This window comes from Heterodontus francisci, chromosome 32, assembly GCF_036365525.1.
Source record: "Heterodontus francisci isolate sHetFra1 chromosome 32, sHetFra1.hap1, whole genome shotgun sequence".
In the NCBI taxonomy this organism is placed as follows: Eukaryota; Metazoa; Chordata; class Chondrichthyes; order Heterodontiformes; family Heterodontidae; genus Heterodontus; species Heterodontus francisci.
Genome location: NC_090402.1, coordinates 41,168,306 through 41,194,818, shown reverse-complemented (window position 1 = coordinate 41,194,818; position 26,513 = coordinate 41,168,306). Strand labels below are relative to the sequence as shown.

General features: G+C 43.3%; 1 protein-coding gene across 4 annotated transcripts in view; it reads left to right on the top strand.

The window, feature by feature from the left end:
- Nucleotides 1-25,944, top strand: part of brinp1 (bone morphogenetic protein/retinoic acid inducible neural-specific 1) — a 375,763-nt gene extending 349,819 nt beyond the window's left edge. For all 4 annotated transcript variants that reach the window (XM_068012711.1, XM_068012712.1, XM_068012713.1 and 1 more), the window contains exons 6-8: nucleotides 2,766-3,002; nucleotides 5,529-5,751; nucleotides 14,752-25,944. In XM_068012711.1, coding sequence (XP_067868812.1) covers nucleotides 2,766-3,002; nucleotides 5,529-5,751; nucleotides 14,752-15,892 — 1,601 coding nt within the window. In that variant the 3' untranslated portion in view covers nucleotides 15,893-25,944. The remainder of the gene's footprint in view (nucleotides 1-2,765; nucleotides 3,003-5,528; nucleotides 5,752-14,751) is intronic.
- Nucleotides 25,945-26,513: the final 569 nt, after the last annotated feature.

Sequence of the window (26,513 nt, the reverse complement as noted above, 5' to 3'; positions counted from 1 at the left end):
GATCGCCAGTTGCCCTCCCACGATCTCCGACTGTACCTCCATGATCTCGTATTGTACTCCTGCGATCTTCGACTGCCCTCCCACGATCTCAGACTGCCCCTTCTGCCCGCTCCCACCGGATCTCTAACTGCACCCGTCCTCCCCAGCAATCTCTGATTGGCCCCACCTTGACCTGCAACTGCCACACGCCCCCTGATTTCTGACTGCCCCACTGCGAACTCCACTGCTCTCCCCGTGAAATTTGACTGCTCCCTTGTGATCTCCAACTGACCTCCCACGATCCCCGACCTCCGACCATCGATGTCCAATTTCTTTTTGTTCTTTCATAGGATGTGAGTATCGCCATTTGTTCTCCATTCCTAATTGCCTTTAGGGAGGCAGTGGTGAGCTGCCTTCTTGAACCACTGTAGTCCTCAGGGTGTAGTTAAACCCACGGTGTTGTTAGGAAGGGAGTTCCAGGATTTTGATCTAAAGACAGTGAAGAAATGGCAGTGTAATGACCATAAAATTCAATGCTGTTTGATATTATAAATTCTCATCCTTGTTTTCAAATCGTTACGAGACCTCGCCACTCCCTATCTCTCTAACCTCCTCTAGCCCTACAACCCTCTGGCATCTCTGCGCTACTCCAATTTTGGCCTCTTGCAGATCTTTTATTTTAAGCGCTCCACCAGTGGCGGCCGTGCCTTCAGCTGCCTAGGCCCTAAACTCTGGAATTCTCTCTCTAAACCTTTTTGTCTCTCCACCTTTCTCTCCTCTTTCTCTTTTTGTCAACTGTTCTACTATATCCTTATGTGGCTCAGTGTCGCATTTTGTTTAATAATGCTCCTGTGAAGTGCCTTGGGATGTTATCCCACATTAAAGGTGCTATATAAATGCAGGTTATTTTTGTTGAGTTTCATGATGCTGAATTATGGCCATGACATTGGTACGTTGTGTAGTTTATTGCACGCCTGGGACATGCAGCTCACAAGCCATTACCTAAAAAAACCCAAGTAAATGTTGCCACAGAGCAACAGTACAACTGATTTGATAAAAGTGCCCAGTGAGTGATTTCAGGCTAACAATGTGAGTTTAAGCCACGGTTCTCGCATCTCTCTTAGTTTAAGGTTCCATCTGATCTCCAGCACTGTTTGGTGTCCATTATTTTCCACGTAAGATTAGTTGGGAACTAATTTCCAAGGATCAGCAGTAAGATTCAAAGGAATACAGGAATAAATGGTCAAAGATGCATATAATTCGCACTCAGTAGAACCTGCTCCTTCTCCTGCCCTGCAGGTCACCAGAGAACATTGCTTCAGCTTTTGGGAGCAGCTTGCGGAGAGTATTGGCTGCCATCCCCATCAGCCGTATCACGGCAAATTTGTGCTCCAACTGGCAATTCAATCCCACACCTGCACCATTTTAGTCTTGGTACAACATGCAACTCATTCAAACCACCTTCGAGAGAAAGAGAAATTAATGCAATGCATTAAAATTGCCAGCACACCTGCAGAATGACCTTCCTTCAATCACAAGGTCAGAAGTGGGGATGTTCGCTGATGATTGCACAATGTTCAGCACCATTCGTGACTCCTCAGATACTGAAGCAGTCCGTGTAGAAATGCAGCAAGACCTGGACAATATCCAGACTTGGGCTGATAAGTGGCAAGTAACATTCACACCACACAAGTGCCAGGCAGTGACCATCTCCAACAAGAGAGGGTCTAACCATCTCCCCTTGACATTCAATGGCATTACCATCGCTGAATCTCCCACTATCAACATCCTAGGGGGCTACCATTGACCAGAAACTGAACTGGAGTAGCCATATAAATACCCTGGCTACAAGAGCAGGTCAGAGGCTAGGAACTCTGCTGCGAGTAACTCATCTCCTGACTTCCCAAAGCCTGTCCACCATCTACAAGGCACAAGTCAGGAGTGTGATGGAATACTCTCCACTTGCCTGGATGGGTGCAGCGCCAACAATACTCAGGATGCTCGACACCATCCAGGACAAAGCAGCCCGCTTGATTGGCACCCCATCTACAAACATTCACTCCCTCCATCACCGACGCACAGTGGCAGCAGTGTGTACCATCTACAAGATGCACTGCAGCAATGCACCAAGGCTCCTTCCAAACCCGTGACCTCTACCAACTAGAAGGACAAGAGCAGCAAATACATGGGAACACCACCACCTGCAAGTTCCCCTCCAAGTCACACACCATTCTGACTTGGAACTATATCGCCGTTCCTTCACTGTCGCTGGGTCAAAATCCTGGAACTCCCTTCCTAACAGCACTGTGGGTATACCAACCCCAAATGGACTGCAGCAGTTCAAGATGGCAGCTCACCAACACCTTCTCAAGGGCAATTAGGGATGGGCAATAAATACTGGCCTGGCCAGTGATGCCCACATCCCATGAATGAATTAAAAAAAAAGCAAACCCATTACACTGCATGAATTAAAACTGTAATAGTGTTCCAGACAGGAGCTAAGTTCTTACCAAGCACCCCCTTACCAAGCAGCATCTTCCAGCAAGCTCAAATTAATCTTTCAAGGATTTAATTGCTCTGTTCTATGTCTACTTGTTTCTTGAAATATTCAGTCCTTTTGTGGAATGTAATTACTCTGCAGAGTTGTGCTGTTAAAGCAGATGAAGTATCGTTTTGAGTGCTGCATTGGGTAAGCCTGCACATGACCACCGGTTTTATATTCTGGTGACAGTAACTGAATTAAATATAATCAATAATGCCTTTCCCTTTGCTTTCTGTTTCTGTAGGCCTCCAGGTTGTTCTTCCTGAATACCTGAGGGAGAAGTTTGTGCAGTCAGCCCTGAGCTACATCATGTGCAATGGAGAGGGGGAATACATCTGTAAGAACAGTCAGTGTGCTTGTCAATGTGCAATGGAATTTCCGCAGTGCAACTGTCCTATCACTGACATCCAGCTCATGGAAAATACATTGGCTGGACTTTCCGAGGCTTGGAACACGGCTTATAAAAATTTTGAAGCATCAGGTAAATTATACAAATATTGACAACTCTCCGGGGATAAAAATCCACATTTTGAAAAATTGCATAGTCATATGACACACAACTTCGAATAATATTCAAATAAAGACTTTTGCCAGATTCTCACATTGACAATCCTTTCTGCATTTACTTTTAAAGTGTTCTTTTGATCTCACATACCTTAATCTCATAGCAATCTCACTAATCTTACAGTAACCAGCAGTCAGAATGGTTCCGAAACTGTGGCATTTCTGGATTTCTGGTCTTTCCTAAAAAAAAAAATCCCTCGGCAAGTGACAGAGAGTCTTTAATTATACTGAGCAGTGTGATTGATTGTTGCCCTGTTTCAAAAGATGTATTGGCTCCAAAGTGTGGTTCACAAATTAAGCAAAGCCTCATGCTCCCTCATGACTTAGTAGTAAATGCACCAAGTTCAATCCTGTGTCTATGCTGATCTGACTTGGGCCAACAATTAAAATTCCACAGTTGACCTCAACATCCCATTCAGGGAGGAGACCAATCAGCTATGTTTCCTGTCCCTGGTCATCATCCAGTGATCCCTGTTAGAAAGGGCACACTTGTCAGATATCAGGGATGGATAGGATGTGACTTGACTTTTTTGTCCCCTCCCTCTGTTTGAGTTGTTTGCTGACACTCTTTGTAGGCTCACGAAATGGCCACTTGGATGGGGAAGCTATAGATTTATAACTCCAGTATCTGAAGGGGAGCGAGATGAGAAAATGCACAGAGAAGAGTTGCAGGCCTCATTTCATTTCCATTATATCTAAGGCTGTTGTAAATCACTTGTGTCATCAGTGCTGATAATTTATTGGCCTTTCACACCCATGAAACAACATCATTAAGTCACTAACAAAATATTTTGTTCTTTATTGTACTGAGGTGTGGTGTCCTGTAAAGAGAAAAAATGGTGAACTCCACTCATCTGGCTGATGCTATTTGAGAATATTGTGGTTACTTGACTGGAACCATAGAGTTGTGAAGAGATTGCCTGTTTTTTTTTTGATGCTGCAGGTCACTTGCTCTGAGTCCTTTTTCTTTCCACTATGAATACAGAAATTGTGAGCAAATAGATTGAAATAATGTGTTGGCATAACTGTTTTGATGCCCTGTGCAGTGCCACAATGGTGGACAGGTACTCCTGCCCATGGTTAGTTCCTTTTTTGGGCCTGGCCTCTGGCATGAGGGATTTTTCAGTCATTTTAGCCCCACCCTCCAGCACTTTCTTCCGAAATGTTTCACTATGCTTCCTCAAAATCTATTTTTTTAAACATGCCTTTGATCATCTTCACAAGCTGCAATGCTGCTGCTTGGAGTCCATTTTCATCCTTGGGATGTTTACTGTAGAAAAAAAACGCAATGTAAATGCAAGAAAGAAAGAACTTGCTTTTATATGTAGCCTTTCAAAATTTTAGGACATCCCAAAGCTCTTTACAGTTAATTATGTATGTTTAACATGTAGTCACTGTTGTAATGCAATGTGCACATAGCAAGATCCCAAAAACAGATATGATGACACAGATGACCTGATTTTTAATGGTTGGTGGTTGAGGGATAAATATTGGCCCAGGGCACTGGACAGACTTCCCCTATGCTTCTTCAAAATAGTCTCATAGGATCTCTTACGTCTACCGGAGAGGGTAGACGTGGCCATGGCTTAGCGTTTCATCTGAAAGATGGCACCTCAGAAAGTGCAGCACTCCCTCAGTACCGCACAGCAGCGTCAGTCTAGATCAGTGCTCAAGTCTCTGGAGTGGGACTTGACCCACAATCTCTTAACAGGAGTGGTACCACGGAGCTACAGCTGACACAGATGCAAACCGTTATCGAGGTGTTGAGCAGAGACTGGGTGGGAAGTTTCTAGTCATGGATGCTCCCGTGCTTTCCAGTTACAGACAGATAATGATAGAAACCTGAGAGTAGGCTGTGCTCCCAAATGCCCAGTCATGGCTCGAGTCTGTCTCTTGGAGAGAAACAGAGCAATTGATATCTGGAGAATACTGGTTCTGGATCAGTGCATACAGAAGTTGTGTCATTTGTCTGAATGAGTGCAAGCTCTGAAGTGGTACCTTCTGGTATTTGGTGAGCATACTTTGCGACAGTTGACTTTTTAAGTTGGAAGCTGGCTGTCCCCATTCATGAAGCCAGACTAGCGCCTGGCACAATATAGTCATTGCACGCAACACTAACTGTTGCTATGGTATGGTGCTAAGATTTTAAAGTGGGCCTGGAATATATGGCACCATTATGATTTGGTATGTTGTTGACATGCTGTGGCAAACTCCTGCAAATGATTACATTTACAACGTAACCTTGATATGCTGCTCAAGCACCATAACTTTGCATTAAAAAGTCACACCATGAAAATGCCAGACCTTGTGTACTGCAATATCCTCAGCACCATGATTAAAATGTGGATCATCTCATTTCAGAATCAGAGATGTCGGATAAAAATGTTCCTGTGTCGTTGAAAGACTTTCCCATTTAATGCCCACCTGTTACCATTTCTTCTAGATGAATTCAAGTCCTTCTTGAAGCGTTTGCCCACCACACATTTCCTGACTGTGGGGAGTGTCCATCAGCTCTGGGGAAATGACTGGGACCTCCAGGCACAGTACAAAATGCTCCAGAGCTCTGTGGAGACGTTGAAGCTTAAAATCCAGCGCACTGCCCGCAAGCTCTTCAGCCTCAGTATCCGCTGCCGTCACAACCCCAACCACCAGATGCCTCGAGAAAGGTAAGGGAAACTTGAAATGAAGGTAGTGTCAGGAGTGAGGCACTGTTGTTTTCACCCTGTGGTGCTACAATACCCTGAGTTCACCACAATAGCCCGCAGCCTGCCAGTGAACAGACGGGGGAGGTTGTATCTTCTGATTTCCTCAGAGTTTCTACTCTGGCAAGAGTGTCACAGAAACAGGCCCTTCAGCCCACCACATCCCTGCCGACCGTAATGCCTACCTATACTAATCCCACCTGCCTGCATTAATTCCATATCCCTCTATGCCTTGCTCATTCATGTACCTGTCCAGATGTCGCTACTGTTCCTGCCTCCACCACCTCCTCTGGCAGCTCATTCCAGATACCCACTATTCTTTGTGCGAAAAATTTACCCCTTTGATCCCCTTTAAACCTCCTCCCTCTCACCTTAAATCTATGCCCTCCAGTTTTAGTCACCCCTACCATGGGAAACAGACTGTGGATATCCACACTATCTATGCCTCTCATAATTTTATATACCTCTATCATGTCCCATCTCAGCCTCCTTCGCTCCAGGGAAAACGGACCCAGCCTATCCAATCTCTCTTTATAACTCAAGCCCTCCAAACCAGGCAACATCCTTGTGAATCTTTTCTGCACCCTCTCTAGCTTAATCACATCTTTCCTGTAGTGCGGCGACCAGAACTACACACAATACTCCAAATGCGGCCTAACCAACGTTATGTACAACTGTAACATGACGTCCCAAACCTTGTACTCAATGCCTCGGCCGATGAAGGCAAGCATGCCATATGCCTTCTTCACCACTCTGTCTACCTGTGTTGCCACCTTCAGGGAACTATGTACTTGCACCCCATCTCTCTGCTCAACAACACTCCCCAGGGCCCTGCCATTCACTGTATATGTCCTGCCCTGGTTTAACTTCCCAAAATGCATCAATTAACACTTGTCTGCATTAAATTCCATTTGCCAATCCCTTGCCCACTTTCCCAGTTTATCTATATCCTGTTGTAACCTATGACAACCTTCTTCACTGTCCACTATACCACCAATGTTGGTGTCATCTGCAAACTTACTAATCATGCCCGCTACATTCACATCCAAGTCATTAATATATATGACAAACAACAGAAGGCCCAGCACCGATCCCTGCGGCACACCGCTGGTCACCGGCCTCCAATCTGAAAAACAACCCTCCGCTACCACCCTCTGCCTCCGATCACCAAGTCAATTTTGTATCCAATTGGCTAGCTCACCCTGGATCCCATGTGTTCGAACCTTCTGGACCAGCCTACCATGCGCCCCTTGTCAAAGGCCTTGCTAAAGTCCATGTAGACAACATCCATCGCTCTGCCCTCATCAATCCTCTTGGTCACCTCCTCGAAAAACTCAATCAAATTCGTGAGACATGATTTCCCACGCACAAAGCCATGCTGACTATCCCTAATCAGACCATGCCTTTCCAAATGCACATAAATCCTGTCTCTCAGAATCCCTTCCAATAACTTTCCCACCACTGATGTAAGGCTCACCGGCCTGTGGTTCCCTGGCTTATCCCTGCTGCCCTTCTTAAATAAAGGCACAACATTAGCTATCCTTCAGTCTTCCGGTACCTCACCTGTGGCTAACGATGATACAAACATCTCTGCTAGGGCCCCAGCAATCTCCTCCCTTGCTTCCCATAGCATCCTAGGATACACCTGGTCAGGCCCTGGGGATTTATCCACCTTAATGCGCTTTAAAACCTCCAACACATCCTCCTTTGTAATGTTGATATGCTCCAGGATATCGCTGTTCCCTCCCTTGAACTCACTAGCTTCCATGACCTTCTCCATGGTAAATGCAGACGAGAAGTATTCATTTAAGACCTCGCCCATTTCCCGTGGCTCCACACATAGATTACCACACTGATCCTGAAGGGGACCTACTCTCTCCCTAGCTACCCTTTTACTCTTAAAGAGTGCTCCTACCTTCAACGGAAATTCACAGCAAACATCAGTTGGGCAAGTAAATGGAATTTTTGCTGAGCTTCCGTTGAAGTTACAGCAGTAGAGCACAGGAGAAAATCTGAGAAAATGCACCTCCTTCGTGGACTTGTGACAGAGATGCTGGGGGTCTTATAACAACCAGGTAGAAAATTAACATAATAATTGTGAGGTTTTGATGTGGTGATCAAGAACCCATCAGAGATCGAGAGTTCATTTTTTTTTTAGAATTTTTAGCTGATAAACAACAACAACTTGCATTTATATAGCACATTTAACGTAATAAAATGACACAAGGCACTTCACAGAGACATCATAAGTCACAATATCCAGCGGCATAAGGAGATGTTAGGGCACATGATCAAAAGCTTGGTCAAAGAGGTAGTTTCTAAAGAGTGTCTTGAAGGAGGAAAGTGAGGTGGAGCGGTAGAGAGAGGGTAATCCAGAACTTAGGGCCTAGGCAACTGAAGGCACAGCCACAAATGTCAAGCGATCAAGATCAAGGATGCTCAAGAGGCTGTAATCAGAAGACTGCAGATATTTCGGAGGGCTGTAGGGCTGGAGGAGATTACATAGATAGGGGGCGGCCAGGCCATGGAGGGATTTGAAATTAAGGATGAAAATTTTCAAGTTGAGGCAGTGTTTAACTGGGAGCCAGTGTAGGTAAGCGAGCACAGGGGTGATGGGTAAACGGCATTTGGTGCAAGATAGGACAAGAACAGCAGAGTTTTGGATGATCTGAAGTTTACGGAGAATAGAATGTGGGAGGCACCACCCCCCCCCCCCCCCCCACCCCCGCCAAGAAGTGCATTAGAATAGTCAAGTCTGGAGGTAACAAAGGCATGGGAGAGGGTTTCAGCAGCAGAAGAGTTGAGGCGAGGCAGAGACAAATGATGTTACGGAGTTGGAAATAGGCGGTCTTTGTGATGGCACGGATATGTGGTTGAAAGCTCATCTCAGAGTCAAATATGACACTGAGATGGCGAACAGTCTGGTTCAGCCTCAGGGAGAGGAATGGAGTTGATGGTGAGGGAACGGAGTTTTTGGCGGGAACCAAAGACAATGGCTTCAGTCTTCCCAGTATTTAATTGGAGGAAATTTCTGCTCATCCAGTACTGGATAACGGGTAAGAAGTCTGACAATATAGGTGAGAGAGGTGGTAGAGAGGTAGAGCTGGGTGTTGTCAACGTCCACATGGAAACTGATGTTGTGTTAGATAATGGGGCAGCATGTAGATGAGAAATACAAGGGTTCTGAGGATAAATCCTTGAGGAACACCAGAGGTAACTATGTAGGAATGGAAAGAGAAGCCATTGATGGTGAATCTGTGACTATAATTAGATAAGAATGGAAGCAGGGGAATGCAGTCTCATCCAGCTGGACAATGGTGGAGAGAGATTGGAGGATGATGGTGTGATCATCGATGTTAAAGGCTGCCGACAGGTCGAGAAGGATGGGGAGGGAAAGTTTACCTTTGTCACAGTCGTGTAGGATGTCATTTGTGACTTTGATGAGAGCTGGTTCAGTACGGTGGCAGGAGCAGAAACCTGATTGGAGAGATTCAAACATGTAGAGATGCATTTCCCTGTGGGCTTCAGGACCCTGCTGTCAGAGTTAAATAGGGCTCAGAAGCCCAAACTGTGTGGGGTAAAGTCACCAAGCTGTGATTTTCCCTGAATTGGCCAATTAATGGGCAGAGGGCTGACTCGACATCCAATTAAAGATGGCCAGTGGGCTCTTGAAGCTGGAGGGCCTATATGAGGCTTTCCAGCACTGAAGAAACTGCAGACTGCCTTGACAGGTAAGTAAGAGAGAGGGCGCCACCATTTTGGGGCGCCCTGTCTGCAACTTTTATAAAGTTAAAATTAAAAAAGCCCTTAGCAGCCGGTCCACCACTGTGGCTTGCAGCTGCACCTAAAGCCAGGCTGGCTGGGAGAGCCTCCAAGCCTACTTGGAGCACTAGTTCCCTCTGTCTGCCACTGGGAGGTTGCCTCCAAGCAGTTACACTTTTCCCGTGCTTCCGGGGACCTGGACGTTGACTGGAAAGTTCCAGTCGTTCTCCAGTAAATGGCCTTAAGAGGCCTTTAACGAGCTGAATTGGCTGCCCATTGCTTGTGGGTGGTTAGCCTTGCTGCCACCCCATCCCTCTGCTGGGAAAATGGCCTGGGGAAGGAAGATTTCCACAGTTGCACACCAGCCGGAAACGCGAAGCTACATGCCCGCCCGTCCGCCTCCATACCCGCTCCCATCAGGGCCTAAAAATTCAGCCCATAGTTCTGGGAAAGATGGGAACATATTTGGGAAGCGACAAGGATGTTCAAGGACTTTGGAGAGGAAAGGGAGGGTGGAGATGGGGTGGTAATTTAAAGGACAGATGGGTCAAGGGTTGTTTCTTTTTGAGGAGAGGGGTGATGATAGCAGATTTGAAGGAGAGAGAGCCGTTAACAATGTTAGCTAACATGGGAGCCAGGAAGGGAAGTTGGGTGGTCAGCAGTTTAGTGGGAATGGGGTCAAGAGAGCAGGAGGTGGGTCTCACGGACAAGATGAGCTCGCATGAGTGAATATAGATAAACCCGAGAAGGAAACAAGTTCAGAAAAATCAATATTTTAAGCTAGTTGTTGTTAGAGCTAAATAACAATTTTTCGTCTCACTCTGGGGAACTAATGTTTTCAAGGTGAGAAAATAAAAGATTTGTTTTCCTATCACGTAAATAACAAGAAAAAGACGGCAGGTTTAGGAGAGGGAAAAGAGAAAAATAAACCCAAATGCACTTAGACCTACCATAAGTACTGTAGAGGTAGATCAAAAAGAAATAAATAATTAAAAATAGGCTTTGAGGTTGGGAGAACAAAGCTAGTTATTTGCAGTTTATCTAGATTTTGCAAAAGGATAGGTATATTCGCGTGGATTGAGGATTAGTTAACGCACAGAAAACAGAGAGTAGGAATAAATAGAGTGCTGTAATGATCAGTGCTTGGGCCTCAGCTGTTTGCTGTGTACAATCACATTGATGAGGGGACTGGGTGTAATTAATCCAAGTTTGCTGGGACAGTGAGCTGTGAGGAAGATGAAAAGAGACAGCCAAGACCCATTAAGTGGTTGGACAAGAAGATGGTAGTTGGAATATAATGTGGGAAAATGTGAAATTGTCCCCTTTGATTGGAAGAATAAAAAGCAGAATATTTTTTAAAAGGGAGAGACTAGTGAAGATTGATATTCAGACGGACTTGGGGGTCATTGTCGTGAAAGGTAACATGCAGGTACCACATGCAATTAGAAAGGCAATTGGTACGTTCGCCTATAATGCAGTATAAGAATAAGGAAGTTCAACTGCAATTGTACAGGGGTTCTGGTGAGACCACTCCTGGAGTACTGTGTAGTTTTGGTATCCATCCCTAAGAAAGGATATACTAAGAGGGGATGCAACAAAGGTTAACTAAATTAATTCCTGGGGTCAGAAGGCTATCCTATGAGGAGAGATTAAGTAGAATGGGCCAATATTCCCTGGAGTTTAGAAGAGGTGACCTCATTGAAATGTATGACATTCTCAGAGGTCTTGACAGAGTAGATGCTAAGAGGCTGTTTCCCCTGGCTGGAGAGTCTACAACTAGAGGTCACGGTCTCAGGATAAGGGCTTGGCCATTTAGTATTGAGATGAGGAGAAATTTCTTAACTTGAAGAGTTGTATATCTTTGGAATTCTCTAACCCAGATAGTTGTGGAATGTTCAGTCAAAAAGCATATTCAAGACTGAGATCAGTAATTTTTTGGATACTAAGGGAATAAAGGGATATAGGGATAGGGTGGGAAAATGGAGTAGAAGTTCAGCCATGATCTTATTGAATGGTGGAGCAGGCTCGATGGGATAAATAGTCTACTGCTGTTCCTAATGATTATGTTCTTATGTGCATTGCATATATTTGTGAGGCTTTGTATCATTTAGTTCACAGTAAAATGTGAAATATCTTGCATTATGCTAATCATATGATAGGCTTCAGTACATTTGCTGCATTTGAGCAATGGACAAAATATGATTATGCTTTGGCTGCCGTAGAAATGGACTTTCTGTCTTGGTTTACCCTCAAACATTACCATGGGATATCGAATGGTCTATCTTCCGTAGCACGGGTTGAGAGAAATGTGATATGATTTACCGACTATCTGATAACGAACCCCAACACGTGCTACATTTTTGCTGACAGTCTTTCTGGGAGGGTTTTCAGAATGTGACAATTTCATGGATGCAGCCTGGCTCGAATGCAACAAATCTGGACTTCAATAACCAGCTACTATCTTGTCAAGCAGCCTGTTCCAGAGCGGAAAGTCTTGAACTGCGCAGAGGTATAGTGGGATAGAATTTGATTTGGTGGAGAAAACATGAAATTATAGCACACAGTGCAATTTACCTGCATCAACAGGCTCTTTTGAGTTAGTACTCTTAATTGTGCCTGAGTATCAATGAAGCAATAGTGAATAAAATGTCTGGGTTTGTTGTAAAATAGTCAGCAGATTAAGTGAACAACAGCAGTTGGAGACTTCACAAATGTAATGGTTGGCAGTTGCTTCTGTTTTTTTCTTAAATTACATATTTTGTCAGTTGTGACTTTAAGATCCAGGAGTAGCTCATTCAGCCACTTGTGCCTGCTCCATCATTCAGTTAGATCATAGCTTTTCTGCACCTTAACTCCATTTTATTTGCCCTCTCTGCATATGCCTTGATGTTCTGACATAATAACACTCTGTTAATCTCTGTTTCGAAAATCTTCAATTGACCCAGCATTCACAGCTTTGTGGGGCAGAGAATTCCTTTTGTGTGAAAAAGTGTTTATTGATTTCACTCCTAATGGCCTAGCTCTAATTTTAAGATTATGTCCCCTTGGTTTGGATTCCCCCACCAGAGGAAATAGTTTCTCAGTATCTACCCCATTGAATCCCTTTATCATTTTAAACATCTCAATTTGATCACCCCACAATCTTCTAAACTCCAGAGTCTCCTCTCTTGATCAGTACTCAGCAACCCCTCCTGAAAGTGGTTGGCTGCATGAACGACAGGAAAGTGCACAATCATACTTGACTGGGATGCCCCATGAGCTCAAATTAACTGCAATGCTGACTTGTCAAGGCACACACATTGGTAATGGTCATTTTGGAGAGATATCAGAGGCTCACTGGTAATTATGAAGCCTCTGAAACTCCAGTCTGGAGTCAGGAGGGAGGGAAGAAAATTGGCTATGGATAAAAGGCAAAAGAAGATGGCTAAGGGAGATAATTTAAATATTAAAAAAGGAAGATGTGCAATCAAAATCACATTAATAGCCTTACACAGCTATACTGCAGTTACATAAACAAGAGCAGGACTGGTGGAGAAAATCGCTAAGTGTTTTTCTGCTAACGTTTTATCTGCCATTAGCATGATCTCAGCCCACTGAAGAGGAAAAAGTGATTCAGTAATTCAGCAGCTTTGCTATAATTTATAATAGACAATGTAAACGAGCATAAGAAATAGCAGCAGAATTAGGCCAATTGGCCCTTCCACCCTGCTCTGGCCCCATTCAATACGATCATGGCTGATCTTCTACCTCAACTCCATAAGAGAATATATTAACATGATTGCCATTCCTCACTGTGATGGGCTGAGATTGGCCTGAATCGGCTAGCATTTTGATTGGAGGGACTAAGGCAAAGCATGACTTCTATTACCAGAGTAATAATTTGGATATAAAACAGATTGTGGTTTGATATCACTTACTTGCTATAGGAGCATAGGAACAGGAAAAGGCCATTCAGCCCCTTGAGCCTGTTTTGGCATTTAATCATACCATGGCCGATCTATATCTTAACTCTATTTACCCGTCTTGGTTCAATATCCCTTAGTGCCCTTGACTAAAAAAAAAATCTATCAATCTCAGTTTTAAAATTTCCGATTCACCTAACCTCAACAGCTTTTTACAGGAGAGAGTTCCAGATTTCCGCTACCCTTTGTATGAAGAAGTTCTTTCTAACATCAGCCCACTGAACAGCCTAGCTCTACTTTGTCCTGGACTCCCCCACCAGAGGAAATCGATTCTCTCTATCCAGTCTATCAAATCTTTAATCATCGTCAACACCTCAATTTTATTACCCCTTAATCTTTTGTACTCAAAGGAATAGAGTATGCAACCTTTCTTCATAATTTAACCCTTTTAGTCCTGGTATTATTCTGGTGAATCTGCAATTTGCCCCGCGAAGGGCAATATATCTTTCCTGAGCTTATGCCCAGAACTGGAAGCAGTACTCACAATGTGATCTAACCAGAGCTTTATACGACTGTAGCATAACTTCCTCCCCTTTGTATTCCAGCACACTTGAGATGATGGCTACATGAGGGGAAAATTCTGTCTTGTTGAACAAGATTGAAGGATTTGTGGAGTGGTTTGAATTGCTTATGATGTGCTGAGATCAGTTAGTTTAATCCATCCTGTGTATAGGACAAGTTACTTTGCATCAGCCATTGGAAGTTTGCCTTTCTGCATCCGTCAGCCCAAAAGTGTTCCATGTGTGTCCAGTACATGTCAACAATTCCAGCTTGGAACAAAATCGTAATTGTGGCTCTTCTCCATCATGTGCTGAGGTGCCTGCTTTGTAAATATTCAGCATTTTCTGTTGTTTAGATTTGCAATACTTCCAGTTGTTTTTTATAAAACAGATGTCATCATGGGATGTGGGAAAACCTGAACAGGATACATTTATTGTACATCCCTAGTTCCCCTCAGAAGGCATCGGTAAACCTCTTCTTGAACCACTGCAGGTTTTTGTGGTGATGGTACTTCCATGTGTTAGGGAATGCCAGGATTTTGAAATAATGGGAAGAATGGAGATGTATATCAAGTCAGGATGGCGCATGCCTTGGAGGTGATGGTGTTCTTACAATATTATTGCCCTTTATGTTCTTATTGATGTGGGTTTTCAAAGTTGATAGGTGCTGTTGCCTTTCTGTTTCCTTTCAATGGAACTCGATTGATCTTGATTAATGTGCCTGTTTGCTTTGTTTGCAGGTCAGTCCATCAGTGGCTGAACCGAGTACAGTCATTTCTATACTGCAGTGAAAATGGTTACTGGGGCACCTTCCTTGAGAGCCAGAAGAGCTGCGTGTGCCACACTGTGGCCAACGTGTGCCAGCGATCCATCCCCTGCAACATCGGCAGCAACAGCAGCTGCGCCATGTGCAGCCTGGCCAACATTTCCCTCTGCGGCTCTTGCAACCGGGGCTTCAAGCTGTACCGGGGCCGCTGTGAGCCTCAGAATGTGGACTCGGAGCGCAGCGAGCAGTTTGTGAGCTTTGAGACGGAGCTGGACTTCCACGACCTGGAGCTGAATTACCTCCTGGCAAAAAAGGACTCCAGGTTGTCCATCCAGACCATGTTCATCAGCAACGAGATCCGCCTGGACACCTTTTTCGACCCCCGGTGGCGGAAGCGGATGTCGCTGACCCTCAAAAGCAACAAGAACCGTGTGGATTTTATCCACATGGTGGTGGGCCTCTCCATGAAAATCTGTCAGATGAGGAACAGCAGCCTGGACCCGGTGTTTTTTGTTTACATTAACCCCTTCAGTGGCAGCCACTCAGAGGGCTGGAACACGCCAATCGGTGAGCATGGTTACCCCAGCTGGGAGAAAACGAGACTGCATGACTCACCCTGCTACAACTGGACCCTGCTCCTGGGAAACAGGTGGAAGACAGTCTTCGAGACTGTGCACGTCTACCTGCGCAGCCGGGCCAAGATGCCTGCCTCCCTGCGCAATGAGACAGCCCAGGGCCCCGTGGATCTCTCGGACCCCAACAAGCGGCAGATCTACATCAAGATCTCGGATGTGCAGGTGTACGGCTACAGCCTGCGCTTCAACACTGACCTGCTGCGCAGTGCGGTCCAACAGGTCAACCAGTCGTATGCGCAGGGGACGCAGTTCCACTCCTCGTCCTCGGTCATGCTGCTGCTCCTGGACATCCGGGAGCGCATCAACCGACTGGCCCCGCCCGTGGCCGCAGGCAAGGCGCCGCTGGACCTCTTCTCCTGTATGCTCAAGCATCGCCTCAAGCTCAACAGCAGTGAGGTTATGCGCGTCAACCATGCCCTGGACATGTACAACTCCGAGATTCTAAAACAGGCGGATCTGCTGACAACAAAACTTTGCTGACATTTTCCCTTGGGACTTGTAAGATGCACAGTTGCAAAAAAATAGCAAACACACACACACCACAGATTGGTTTCTTGGCAAAGTGCGAGGAATCCACGGGGACTCACCAAATTGATTTGTCCAAGCATGTTTCTTATCTCTTCAGACAAGGACGCCTTTTTAGTTCCCACTTTAAGCAAGGGGAGGCCTTCGAGGACTCATGAGCCAGTCAGGAGTGCTCGTTGTGAACTACTGCCATTCCAATATATTGTTAACATTCTTATGATTTCCACAGTTGCACATGCTAGCTGGTACCTAGCGTGAATTTGTACAGAAAATTTAACAGTAAAATAAGATCCATTCGGCAAATGGAATAGAAACAAGGCATTTTAAAAACAAAGTTAAGGGATATTGAGAGGTTAAGTATGAGCACATGTGGAGTTATATGTTGGGAAAGTTGGAGATTTTTGAGGTGGGGGGGTGGGCAAAGTTAGGAGTAATTTTAGCAAGTCTGTAGGCCATGTACGGCAGCACAGTAGGTCCTTCACAGCAACACCTGGACCCAGGGAGTACCACAATATACCAACAAATATTTGTCACACCAATCTCACTCTATGTAGTTGGACAACTGCCCCCTTAAGAGGTTGTTCATGGCTAACTAATTAATTAAATAACTGCAACAAATTCCGATTCAAAAGGACCCAGTGGGTTTTTCACACTGATGGACACAGTCAGTTGAATATTGCAACCAGAGAACAGTGAATGTTACCCTTCTCATCAAGCATTTAAACCAAGAATCAAGCTATGCCTCCAATGGTACTAACTCAGCATTGGTTAATGATCAAACAGTCGGCACTTCAGCAAAAACTTAATTGGAAAAGCTCAAGATGGGCCACAGGTCAGCTGGTAAATTGAGAAATAAAGATTCATAATTGACAGTGTTTACCCCTCACTGTTTGATTAATGATTTACAGATGTTTGAGGGCCATCCGCTGACTTAATAATTCAACATTAGCATCTATCTCTTCATCGTCAGTACAAAATATTTGGAAGGAGCTAATGCTCTCTCAATAAAAACAAAAAAAAAATGCTGAAAACACAGAATGAACCAGGTAGCATCTAAATAAAGAAAAGACTGATCAGTATTTGTGTGCGAGACCCTTCAATCCAGTCATGGGATATTCAATTTTATTCTGTCAGATGCTGACTGACCTGTGAAATTTCACCATTTTCTTTATTTTAATTTTAGATTTCCAGTATCAATTTTTTTTCTAACATTATTTTTTACTTTGAGATCTCCCTCTCTGTGCGAGGGGATCTTATTTTGGCAGACTGCTTGAACTCTTCTGTCAGTGTAGTTCTACGGCAGGAGTTCTGTGCCTGCTTCTATTTTTTTCTATCCTTTGGGGAATTTCCTTGGCTCTGGAGCTTTGAGAACAATGAACTTCATCATTTGTGGGTCAGTTGGATTCAAGTGTCCAGGCAGTTTGCAACAGGAAAACTACAGAGACCTGCTGGCAGCCTCTGTATAGGGGAAAACTAGACAGTCAAAGTGAAGAAACCGATTAGTTTCTTCACACAGCACCTTGCACCTGTACCCCCACACCCGACCCCCCACAATGTGAAAATCTAAAATAATTAGCACCAAATGCTGTGTGGAACTTGGTGGAGAATGAGTCATTTTGAAAGGGATTATGTTTGGGATATTTCTAGGGTCAGTAATGTAACAGATAATGATTCAATATCATCCCTTTGTATCCATGGGCTTTACATGGAGAAATAACTAATCAAAATTGATGAAGTATAGTTTCTATGTGTTAGTCATCTTAGTGGTGATGCTGGGAGTCTTACTCATTTTAAATACCGAGCAGCCCACAGTTGTGACTTGCATACTGTGATTTCTGGATCCAATTTCAGTTTTCATAATTCGGCCAATCCTTTAAACCTCTTTAATGCAACATCTTTTGTGACCAACTCATTGACCATGTTCTTTAAGAAATACACGAAAAGTCAAAACTGAACACTTACTTATCTGATACAAATTCCCATTCTTTTCAATTAATAATCCTTATTATTGATTCAAGTGTCTCCCCCCCCCCCACCCCGCCCACATAGCCTTCCCACCTTTACAGATTACTGCTATAGTTTCTCCAACAAAGTCCAGATTTCTCAGATGTAAAAGTGACATTCTCCCTGCCAGGTTCAAGCAGTGATTGGGGTATTATAATTCATGTCTGCACCCCGTAGGTTTGGAAAGAGAAAATAGTTCCCATTTCCAATCACCATCAATTGTTGGAAATGCATAATGTTTGTGAGGACAGGAAAGGCCTTGTTTTGGATGCACTGTTCTCTTTCCCTGCCCGCCGCCCACTGCCCCAGGATGGAATGACCTGTCCTTGCTGTCATTTGGGTGAGCTATTGGAGGGGTGCAGGTGTCTGTGGAATTCTACCCCCGCCCCCAACCAACTCCCCTGCAGTGAGTCAGTGCCTTTGGCAGTGTAAATAATTTGAATCACCATGCTCCCATTTACCACTCCATTTTAGGATCTGCACTTACTCTGGTTTAGGTGGCGTATTGGTTGTCTTTCTAGTTTATACTTCTTCAGTATGAAATGGGGTGGGTAGGTGCGAAGAAACCAATGAATCAACAGGCATAAACCCAGCATATATGAACATTGTCTCTCTGGTGTTTTGTCTATCACTGTGAGGGTAACACTTAACTTGGTCCTTTGATCTGGTCCATACGGAGCGGTGTACTTCGCCATTTTATACCAGAGATGAGATGGAAGAAGCAGAATTACAAGATTGCCAGAAGAGTTTTCATTCTCTGTTTTGTCTAGGCGACAACCCCATTCCCATTCATCCAACTATTTCTTGGGTGCACTGAGGAGATTATTTTATCAGGAGCGCTGTTGGACTTCAAATTCTGAATCTCGAAGGCCATTCAGCGCCCATGTGTGTTCTGTCGGGCTTCGAGGAATGATTCATGGAGTCAAAATGGTGAGCAAGCTGTTGCAAAATTATTCATCTTCCCCTAGATATCCTTTGTCAGCCTTGTAAATATTATAGTATAGGACTTTTTCAATCTGCTTATCTCATTTTGTGAGAGATCCTCAGTACAATGTCAACAGCATGATCGTCAGCTTGCAAAATGCAGATCCTTTCCTTAGTACCTAAATGTAGTGTTTATCTCTCTAACTTCTTGCAGTTTTCATGTCCAATATACAATGATTAAACATCCACTATGCGCTCTCAATTTCATGTTTTTCAATTCCAATTTTATTATTTTCTACCTAATATGATCAACACTAGATGTTGACACAGAGTGATCTAAATGTGGCCTTGAGTGATCACATCATTGTAGTTGTAACCTTTTCAGGAGAACCAGCACAGATTAAAAACTACCCACAGTACAATTTTGACCCAAACTTACATGCGCACAATACTGTCAAGTAGGTTTAACTTTTGAATCTTGGAAGATTTAATCAGTTGACTTGTTCCCCCCTTCAGAACTTGCCTGTCTTTGCTTTATCATACTGATTATTGGTGAATACTCTCCATCAACAGTGCATAAAATTATAAGTACTAGCAGCTGTGGCTGAAGTTTGAAGGCTAAGAATAAATTTGTTTATTAATATCTATAAAATATTGTGTGATCGCCTTTACATTATGCTTTTAAAGTGCCAAAAAGGGATGGTTAAACAGTGGCAACTAGCAAAGTAACTGCTGGCCAGAAACTTTGTGTCCAGTGTCAGTTTTAGTTCACCATTGCTAAGTTGTTTCATCTCCATTTTATATACGTGGTTGCCAATATATCTGCCTGTGATCTAAAGTCCCCCTGTTGTGCAGATTTGAGGACTTAGGCCGCACAGGAACGAGTGATCACATGCGAAAATTTATGCGGATGCATTTACTCAAATGACGCTGTTACAACCAGGTGAGAAGGAGTTTAGGGGTTCCCTCTCAGCCTTTGCCTGGTTTAACTGTAACAGAATATTAGAAATTTTAATATTAGAAACACTGTTTTTAGCTCCCCCTCAGTGAATCCTTGTTCAATGCTCCAATTGTGAGGCAAATAAAAAGGTTTCCTTAGATTTAAACAAGAAAGGTGGAAATTTATTAATCTTAAACCCTAATCCGGTTAACGACTATGAATATGCAACATGACCATGCGAGCATGCATACGCGATAAATGCACATGCAGATAGAGACAAAAAAAGCAGAAGAGAATAAAGGGGGGAAGTTTGCAACAATATCGGGATTATAATTACAGTCCTTTAAGTTCAATGTGGAGTCTTTGGTTGCCGGTAAGCCATGAAATTTGTTGGGGTCCAGTGCACGCTTCAACTTGTTTCGATGTCTGAGTCTTTTCTCTCTTGAGATTTATGTGTCTTCTGTGGGTCCTGTGGCTTGGGAGAAAGCGAGACAGAGACAGCCAGGAAACAGGCTTTCTTGTTCCAGCTTCAGTTGCAAACTGCCTTCTGTTCCTTTCTGTGTGGCACAATTCAAAACTCCAAATTGTTCAGCAGGTTAGTCATGTGACTAATTGCCTTAACCAATCCTGCGTTTGTGAATTTCCAAAGCTCACGGTGAGGAGGGTGTAGTGCTGTCTCCTACCCCGACAAGATGTGGATCACCATTGCCCAGCCCAATCTCTGTTAATTGAATCACTGAACAATCCATTTGTCTCTCCAAGCACTGTCTCTTAGTATGCAAATATCCTTCCAGCCCAAATGTCTGATGATCTCTTTAACAAGTTATTTCTTTTCTCCAGCAACAGTTTAAAATTAATGTTCATATGACAAAATTAATATGCCTCATTGTTGGCAGGTGGGGGTCTTCATGACAGTTGTACTTTCAACTTTTGACATCCAGCCACAGACATTCCCCAATGTTGAATCAACTTGTCAGTTTGTCCACTAGCAGAGCTTTATCTCCCAGTCCAAGAGCAGGACTGTTGTGCAACATGGTGATCTGTGTGTTTAGAGACATTGTTGTCACCTCACTTGTATTGCAGCAGTGTATCTGAAGGATGGTGCTGTTGTAATATAAGTGGGATGCCCAGTTTTATTTTGTTTTATTTTTATTTAGAGATACAGCACTGAAACAGGCCCTTCGGCCCACTGAGTCTGTGCCGACCAACAACCACCCATTTATACTAACCCTACAGTAATCCCATATTCCCTACCACCTACCTACACTAGGGGCAATTTACAACAGCCAATTTACCTATCACCTGCAAGTCTTTGGCGGTGGGAGGAAACCGGAGCACCCGGCGAAAACCCACGCGGTCACAGGGAGAACTTGCAAACTCCGCACAGGCAGTACCCAGAATCGAACCCGGGTCCCTGGAGCTGTGAGGCTATATATGAGTTGCCATACTAAGTGATAGAACAGGAGTTAGCTGCCTGGATGTTTAAACCGGGGAGGAAAATCCAAGTTCTACCGACACATTGACTATGAATGAAGAGAGCTTGGCATTGATTCAATACTTGAGCAATATTCTCCTAGAGAGCTTAGTCACCTGATGAGATGTTTACTTGATTCGTAAGCAGTGTTATGTGTCACGGCGGCCATCCCCTGTGACTTTGTCATGCCCTCTGTCACTTCACTTCCTTGATCCGCTTTCACATTCGTTTAAAAGTTTAATTTAAAAGAATTCCACATTGCCAATCTGTGCAGCAGTGATGATGGGTTCTCTGCATTGGGATGTGGTTTTCTCCATGTGGCCTACATTTTCATGGCATGCTCTTTCTTGTGTGGCTTAAAAAACTTTGCCAACCAAAGTATGATGGCCCTTTAAAAATGCTCAACTGAGCGGAATAGTAAAACTAATTTGGGTACAACTTCTTCAGTCACAGCAGTGGCTTCGTTGTTAGCATGCTCACCTTCGCTCAGAAGGTTGTGCGTTCAATATACTGAAGCACAAAATCTTGACTGATACTGCAGTGCAGTACTGAGGTAGAGCTACACTGTTAGAATTTTTTTTCATTCGAGGGATGTGAGCATTGCTTGCAAGGCCAGCATTTATCGCCCATCCCTAATTGCTTTTGAGAAGGCCTTTCAGATGAGATTTTAAACCGAGGCCCTGTCTGCCTTCTCAGGTGATAATCCTGAGGCATAATTTAGAAAAAGAGCAAGGACTTTATTTCTATTGTTCTGGCCAACATTAATTCCTCAAACGACATCAGTTAAAAAAAAGATTGTTTGATCATTACCACATTGCTGTTTGTGTGACCTTGCTGTACGCAAATTGATTGCCACAGTTCCCACATTAAAACAGTGATTACACTTCAAAAATACTTCATTGGTTGTAAAGGGCTTTGGGATGTCCTGAGTTGGTGAAACGTGCAATATAAATGCAAATCTCTCTTTCTTTCTGTAATTGAAGTGTTTCACAGAAGCCAATTTACAGTGGTGAAAAGGTTCAATGTGATTTTAGTGAAGATAAGGCATGTATTTTATTACAGTGAAGTTCTGTTTCAGTCAATAATAATTCATGTTCATGTGATCACTTTCAGTTATATTAAAAGCAGGCACTATCCCTGCTAAATTACTGATGGCGTGTCCCCTGCCATTATACATGTGAGCAATTGAAGCACTCTACTGGAAGCTAATTATAACTTAAAAGCCATACATAGTAAAATGAGTAACTAGATATCACAGTTAATCGCTGCGTTATATAAAATGGTGTGCACTCAAAAAAAAACCTGCTGATTGTAAAAATTTGAAACTGCACACTACAAGAGAAAATTGAAGGGAAATTTGTTGCAGGGAAATTTGTAAATTTTGTACACAGTTCAAGCTGCGAAATTGGGGGTGCTGTAAGGATTTTCGTTTTCAAAGATCAATTTAACGAGAAGCTTTACCTAAAGGGTTCATCTAATTCAGAGCAGTACCAAGGGAAGTAGCATACATTTGATGGTGTCTCTCGTACCCCTCTGATATTATGATGTCACTTCAAGTGGAATGCTATTGGTAACATGAAGTGATTTCTGGTTTTCCAAGTTCATCCCCATTTACATGGTGTGGCCAATTTGAAAACCAGAGTTGCAACTAACCATCGATTCCTGGAGAGGTGGCATCCCTTACCACTGGATGCTTGCATGCTGCCTCCTTTACAGTACAGCTTTGCATCTAAAGGCAGGCAATATGACATATTATAACAGCAGTTAGTAGCTGAACATAAATGGACAGTTGTATGTTCTGGTTATGGAAACCTGATTGGAGGGCATCAAACATGAAGTTCCAAGACTGATGGGCTTGGATTTGGGAGGTGACGACATATTCAAGGACTTTAAACAGGAAAGGGAGGGTGGAGATGGAACAGTAGTTTGCAAGGATGGAGGGGTCAAGGATTGTTCCCTAGTCTACCCTCCATAAACTTGAGGTCCTTCAAAACTATGCTGCCTGTGTTTTAACTTGTATCAAGTCTCAGTCATCCATCATTCTTGTGCTGGCTGACCTACATTGACTCCCGGTTAAGCAATGCCTCGATTTTAAAGTTCTCATCCTTATTTTCAAATCTCAATGGCCTCACCCCTCTCTATCTCTGTGGTCTCCTCTAGCCTTACAGCCCCCGAGATTTCTGCACTCCACCAATTCTGGCCTCGCCAACATTCCTGATTTTAATCACTCCACCATTGCCAGCTGAGCCGTCAGCTGCCAAGGCTAAGTGCTCTGGAATTCCATCCCTAAATCTCTCTGCCTCTCTACTGCTCTTTCTTCCTTTACGATGATCCTTAAAATCAACCTCTTTGACCAAACTAATGGTCACCTGACTTAATATCTCCCTATGTGGCTCGGTGTCAAATTTTTGTTTGATAACCCGTGGTAAAGCACTTTGGGACATTTCATTATGTTCAAGGTTCTCTATAAATGCAAGTTGTTGTTGGTGTCTCCTCTGCAATGGCTGCCTAGAATCAGGCTGGGAGTGGATGTTTTGTGCAGAACATTGTTTTGTTGGCTCACGGATATTGACATGCATGACATGATTACATTGAGAGAGCAGTCGACTGCAGTCCTTGCTTGAGATGTCCACATAAAATATGTCCTCCCTATGGTTCTTCTGAGCAGTGCTCTCAAAGGGGAAACAGTGCAACCCGTGTCCACCGAGAGACACCATCCAGTTTTCAAGTTTTTCCTTTTATAACAATGAGAATTACATGTCAATTCAAGTAGGTACGCTTCTGTATTTGAAACAAGAAAGCAGCTTAGTTCATGATCTGCGATTTGGCCTGCATTTGTAAATCTTTCATCAGCTGATTTAGTAAGTCAGAACAGAACTGCCTGTCTAAACGGTCACTGAACATGATTCTTGAAAGAACCAGCCTTGAGACAAAAGAAATAGACTGTTCACTGAACAGTGCAGTTTCTCAAAATCTAAAACTGATCATCTGAAGCCATTGTGCATGTAGCAACCTACTTAACTATCTATCTGACATTGCTGCACAGTGAAACACAAACCATGTGTGGTCCATCACAGAGGTATATCCCCAGCAAACAGGAGAAGATTGCAGAACCATTTGTCAGCTCTGGCTTTTCTTTTACATTCTCAATGGAATTAGTAGAATTTACAGCACAGAAACAGGCCATTCGGCCCAACTAGTCCATGCCAGTGTTTATGCTGCACACGAGTCTCCTCCCACCTCTCTTCATAGCATATCCTTCTATTCCTTTCCCCCGTTTACCTGGCATCCCCTTAAATGCATCTATACTACAAGCTACAACTTGTGGTAATGTGTTTCACATCTCACCGCCCTCTGGATGAAGAAGTTTCTCTGGAATTCCCTATTGGATTAATTAGTCACAATCTTGTATTGATGGCCCAAATGTAAAACCTGCTGCAAATACCTTCCTTTCATTCTAACAATGGCGCCACACATAGTCCTATCATTGCTCTGTAGTCTGAACACTCCTGAACACTTGCCAACATTTGTTGAATGAAAACATTGGATGGAAGGTCACTGGATTTGAGGGAAAACTCTGATGCAGTGAAAGGATCTTTTGCCATTTTTGAAGCATAAAAAAGAGCATTATTAATAAATGATGCTGTAAAACAAATGATGTATTATGACAGTTTTCCTGTGTTTGTCAAGCTTCCAGCAAAATAGTCATCAAAAGAAGGAACTCAAGTGTGCGGTTTAAACCTGAGCTCCATCTGAACAGATAGCAAGTGCGCAACTGTTAGCAGCAACATTACGACTGAACAAATAAGAGTACTGCATTTATTGTGATAATGCGGTCAAATTGATAACCTTGAAATACAAGAGTAACTCATGGCGTCCCCAAGGGTTACAGAATGGAGTATTGGCAGAGGCGGGCACTCCCAGGTCGATAACATTCATAGATGGCCTGTTGAGCAGTATTCTCTGATCGCTTGACTCTGCAGATAATCCTCTCATGGTTGACTTGCCCAACAGTGTTGATGACGGTGGATACAGCCTGTTCTGAAACAGAGGGTATTGGGAATAAGAGGGAGGCAGGGAGAAGGTAAACAATACAAAATTAAACTGCTTATAATTCCTTGACCATGCTTAAACAAAAATAAATCCTGCTTTATTCAATCATTGCAACTTTAACACGAACAGCCACCTTTTCTGGACTTCCTCTCTTACTGTCATTAACCCCTTCACCTGTAGCTGGACAAAAATAATTTGGAGAGAAATGAAAATGAGTCCTGAAGAAATCAGTGATTTGTTTTTGGATGAAAGAGGATTAAAAAAGCTTTTGAATGTCTTGGACCTGGTATATGGCATCACTGGATATCATTTAGCCTGTTTGAATACAAAAAAAAACTGCCTGTGGATGTTGTCTGTCCGTCAACTTGCCTTTTTAATTCTTATCCTGTGGAGGTGTAACGTGTTTGTATCTTTTAATGTAGCAAACTTGAGACTTTCCACAGTGCTGTTAATATGTGAAAAAAATGAAAATGGCAACAATTAAGATGTGTATGCTTCAATAAAATGTTTTCTAATAGCTGGCAGTGTGTTACAATGTACGTACTAAATATATCGAGATTGACCTCTCATCATGTTGCAGCAGTACCACAACAGTGAGCACTAAATAAAAAAGAAAGAGTATTTATTAATCATGTCACTGATGCGTTGTGTTTATGCAAGAGCTTGCTTTTTTAAAAAAAAATACTTTTTTTGGTATTATTTCAACACATAATTTACACCGTTAGTATAGTCTACTGAACATGTGGTTCAGTTCACATTATAGAGTGACTGGGAGGAAGCCTTACACTGTAGGTGATGGACAACCCAGAACCTGGATCTGATGACTGGTGCTGGTTTTAAGCTTTTTGCCTTTGGCTGTCTGTTGCAATTGAATTGGTGGCCATTGGATTTTACAGACGATGTTACAATTGCTTTGCGGAAAACAAAAATGGAACAATTTTAAGTGCTCATGTTAATCTTAACTGTTTCTGTTTCACACTGTTGGGTCTGTGTAGCCCAGTATTGATGAGGGCACATATCTGTTAACAATATACACTTTCCACCTCCTCGTTCTCTGAATGATAATCTTACCTTTTGCATTATTTGTGCAGTGCACATTAATTATTGAAATTGAACCGATTTTGGGTTTCCATCCATTTTGTATTGAGGACCAATAATGTTTGGCTGATTGAGCTGTTGGC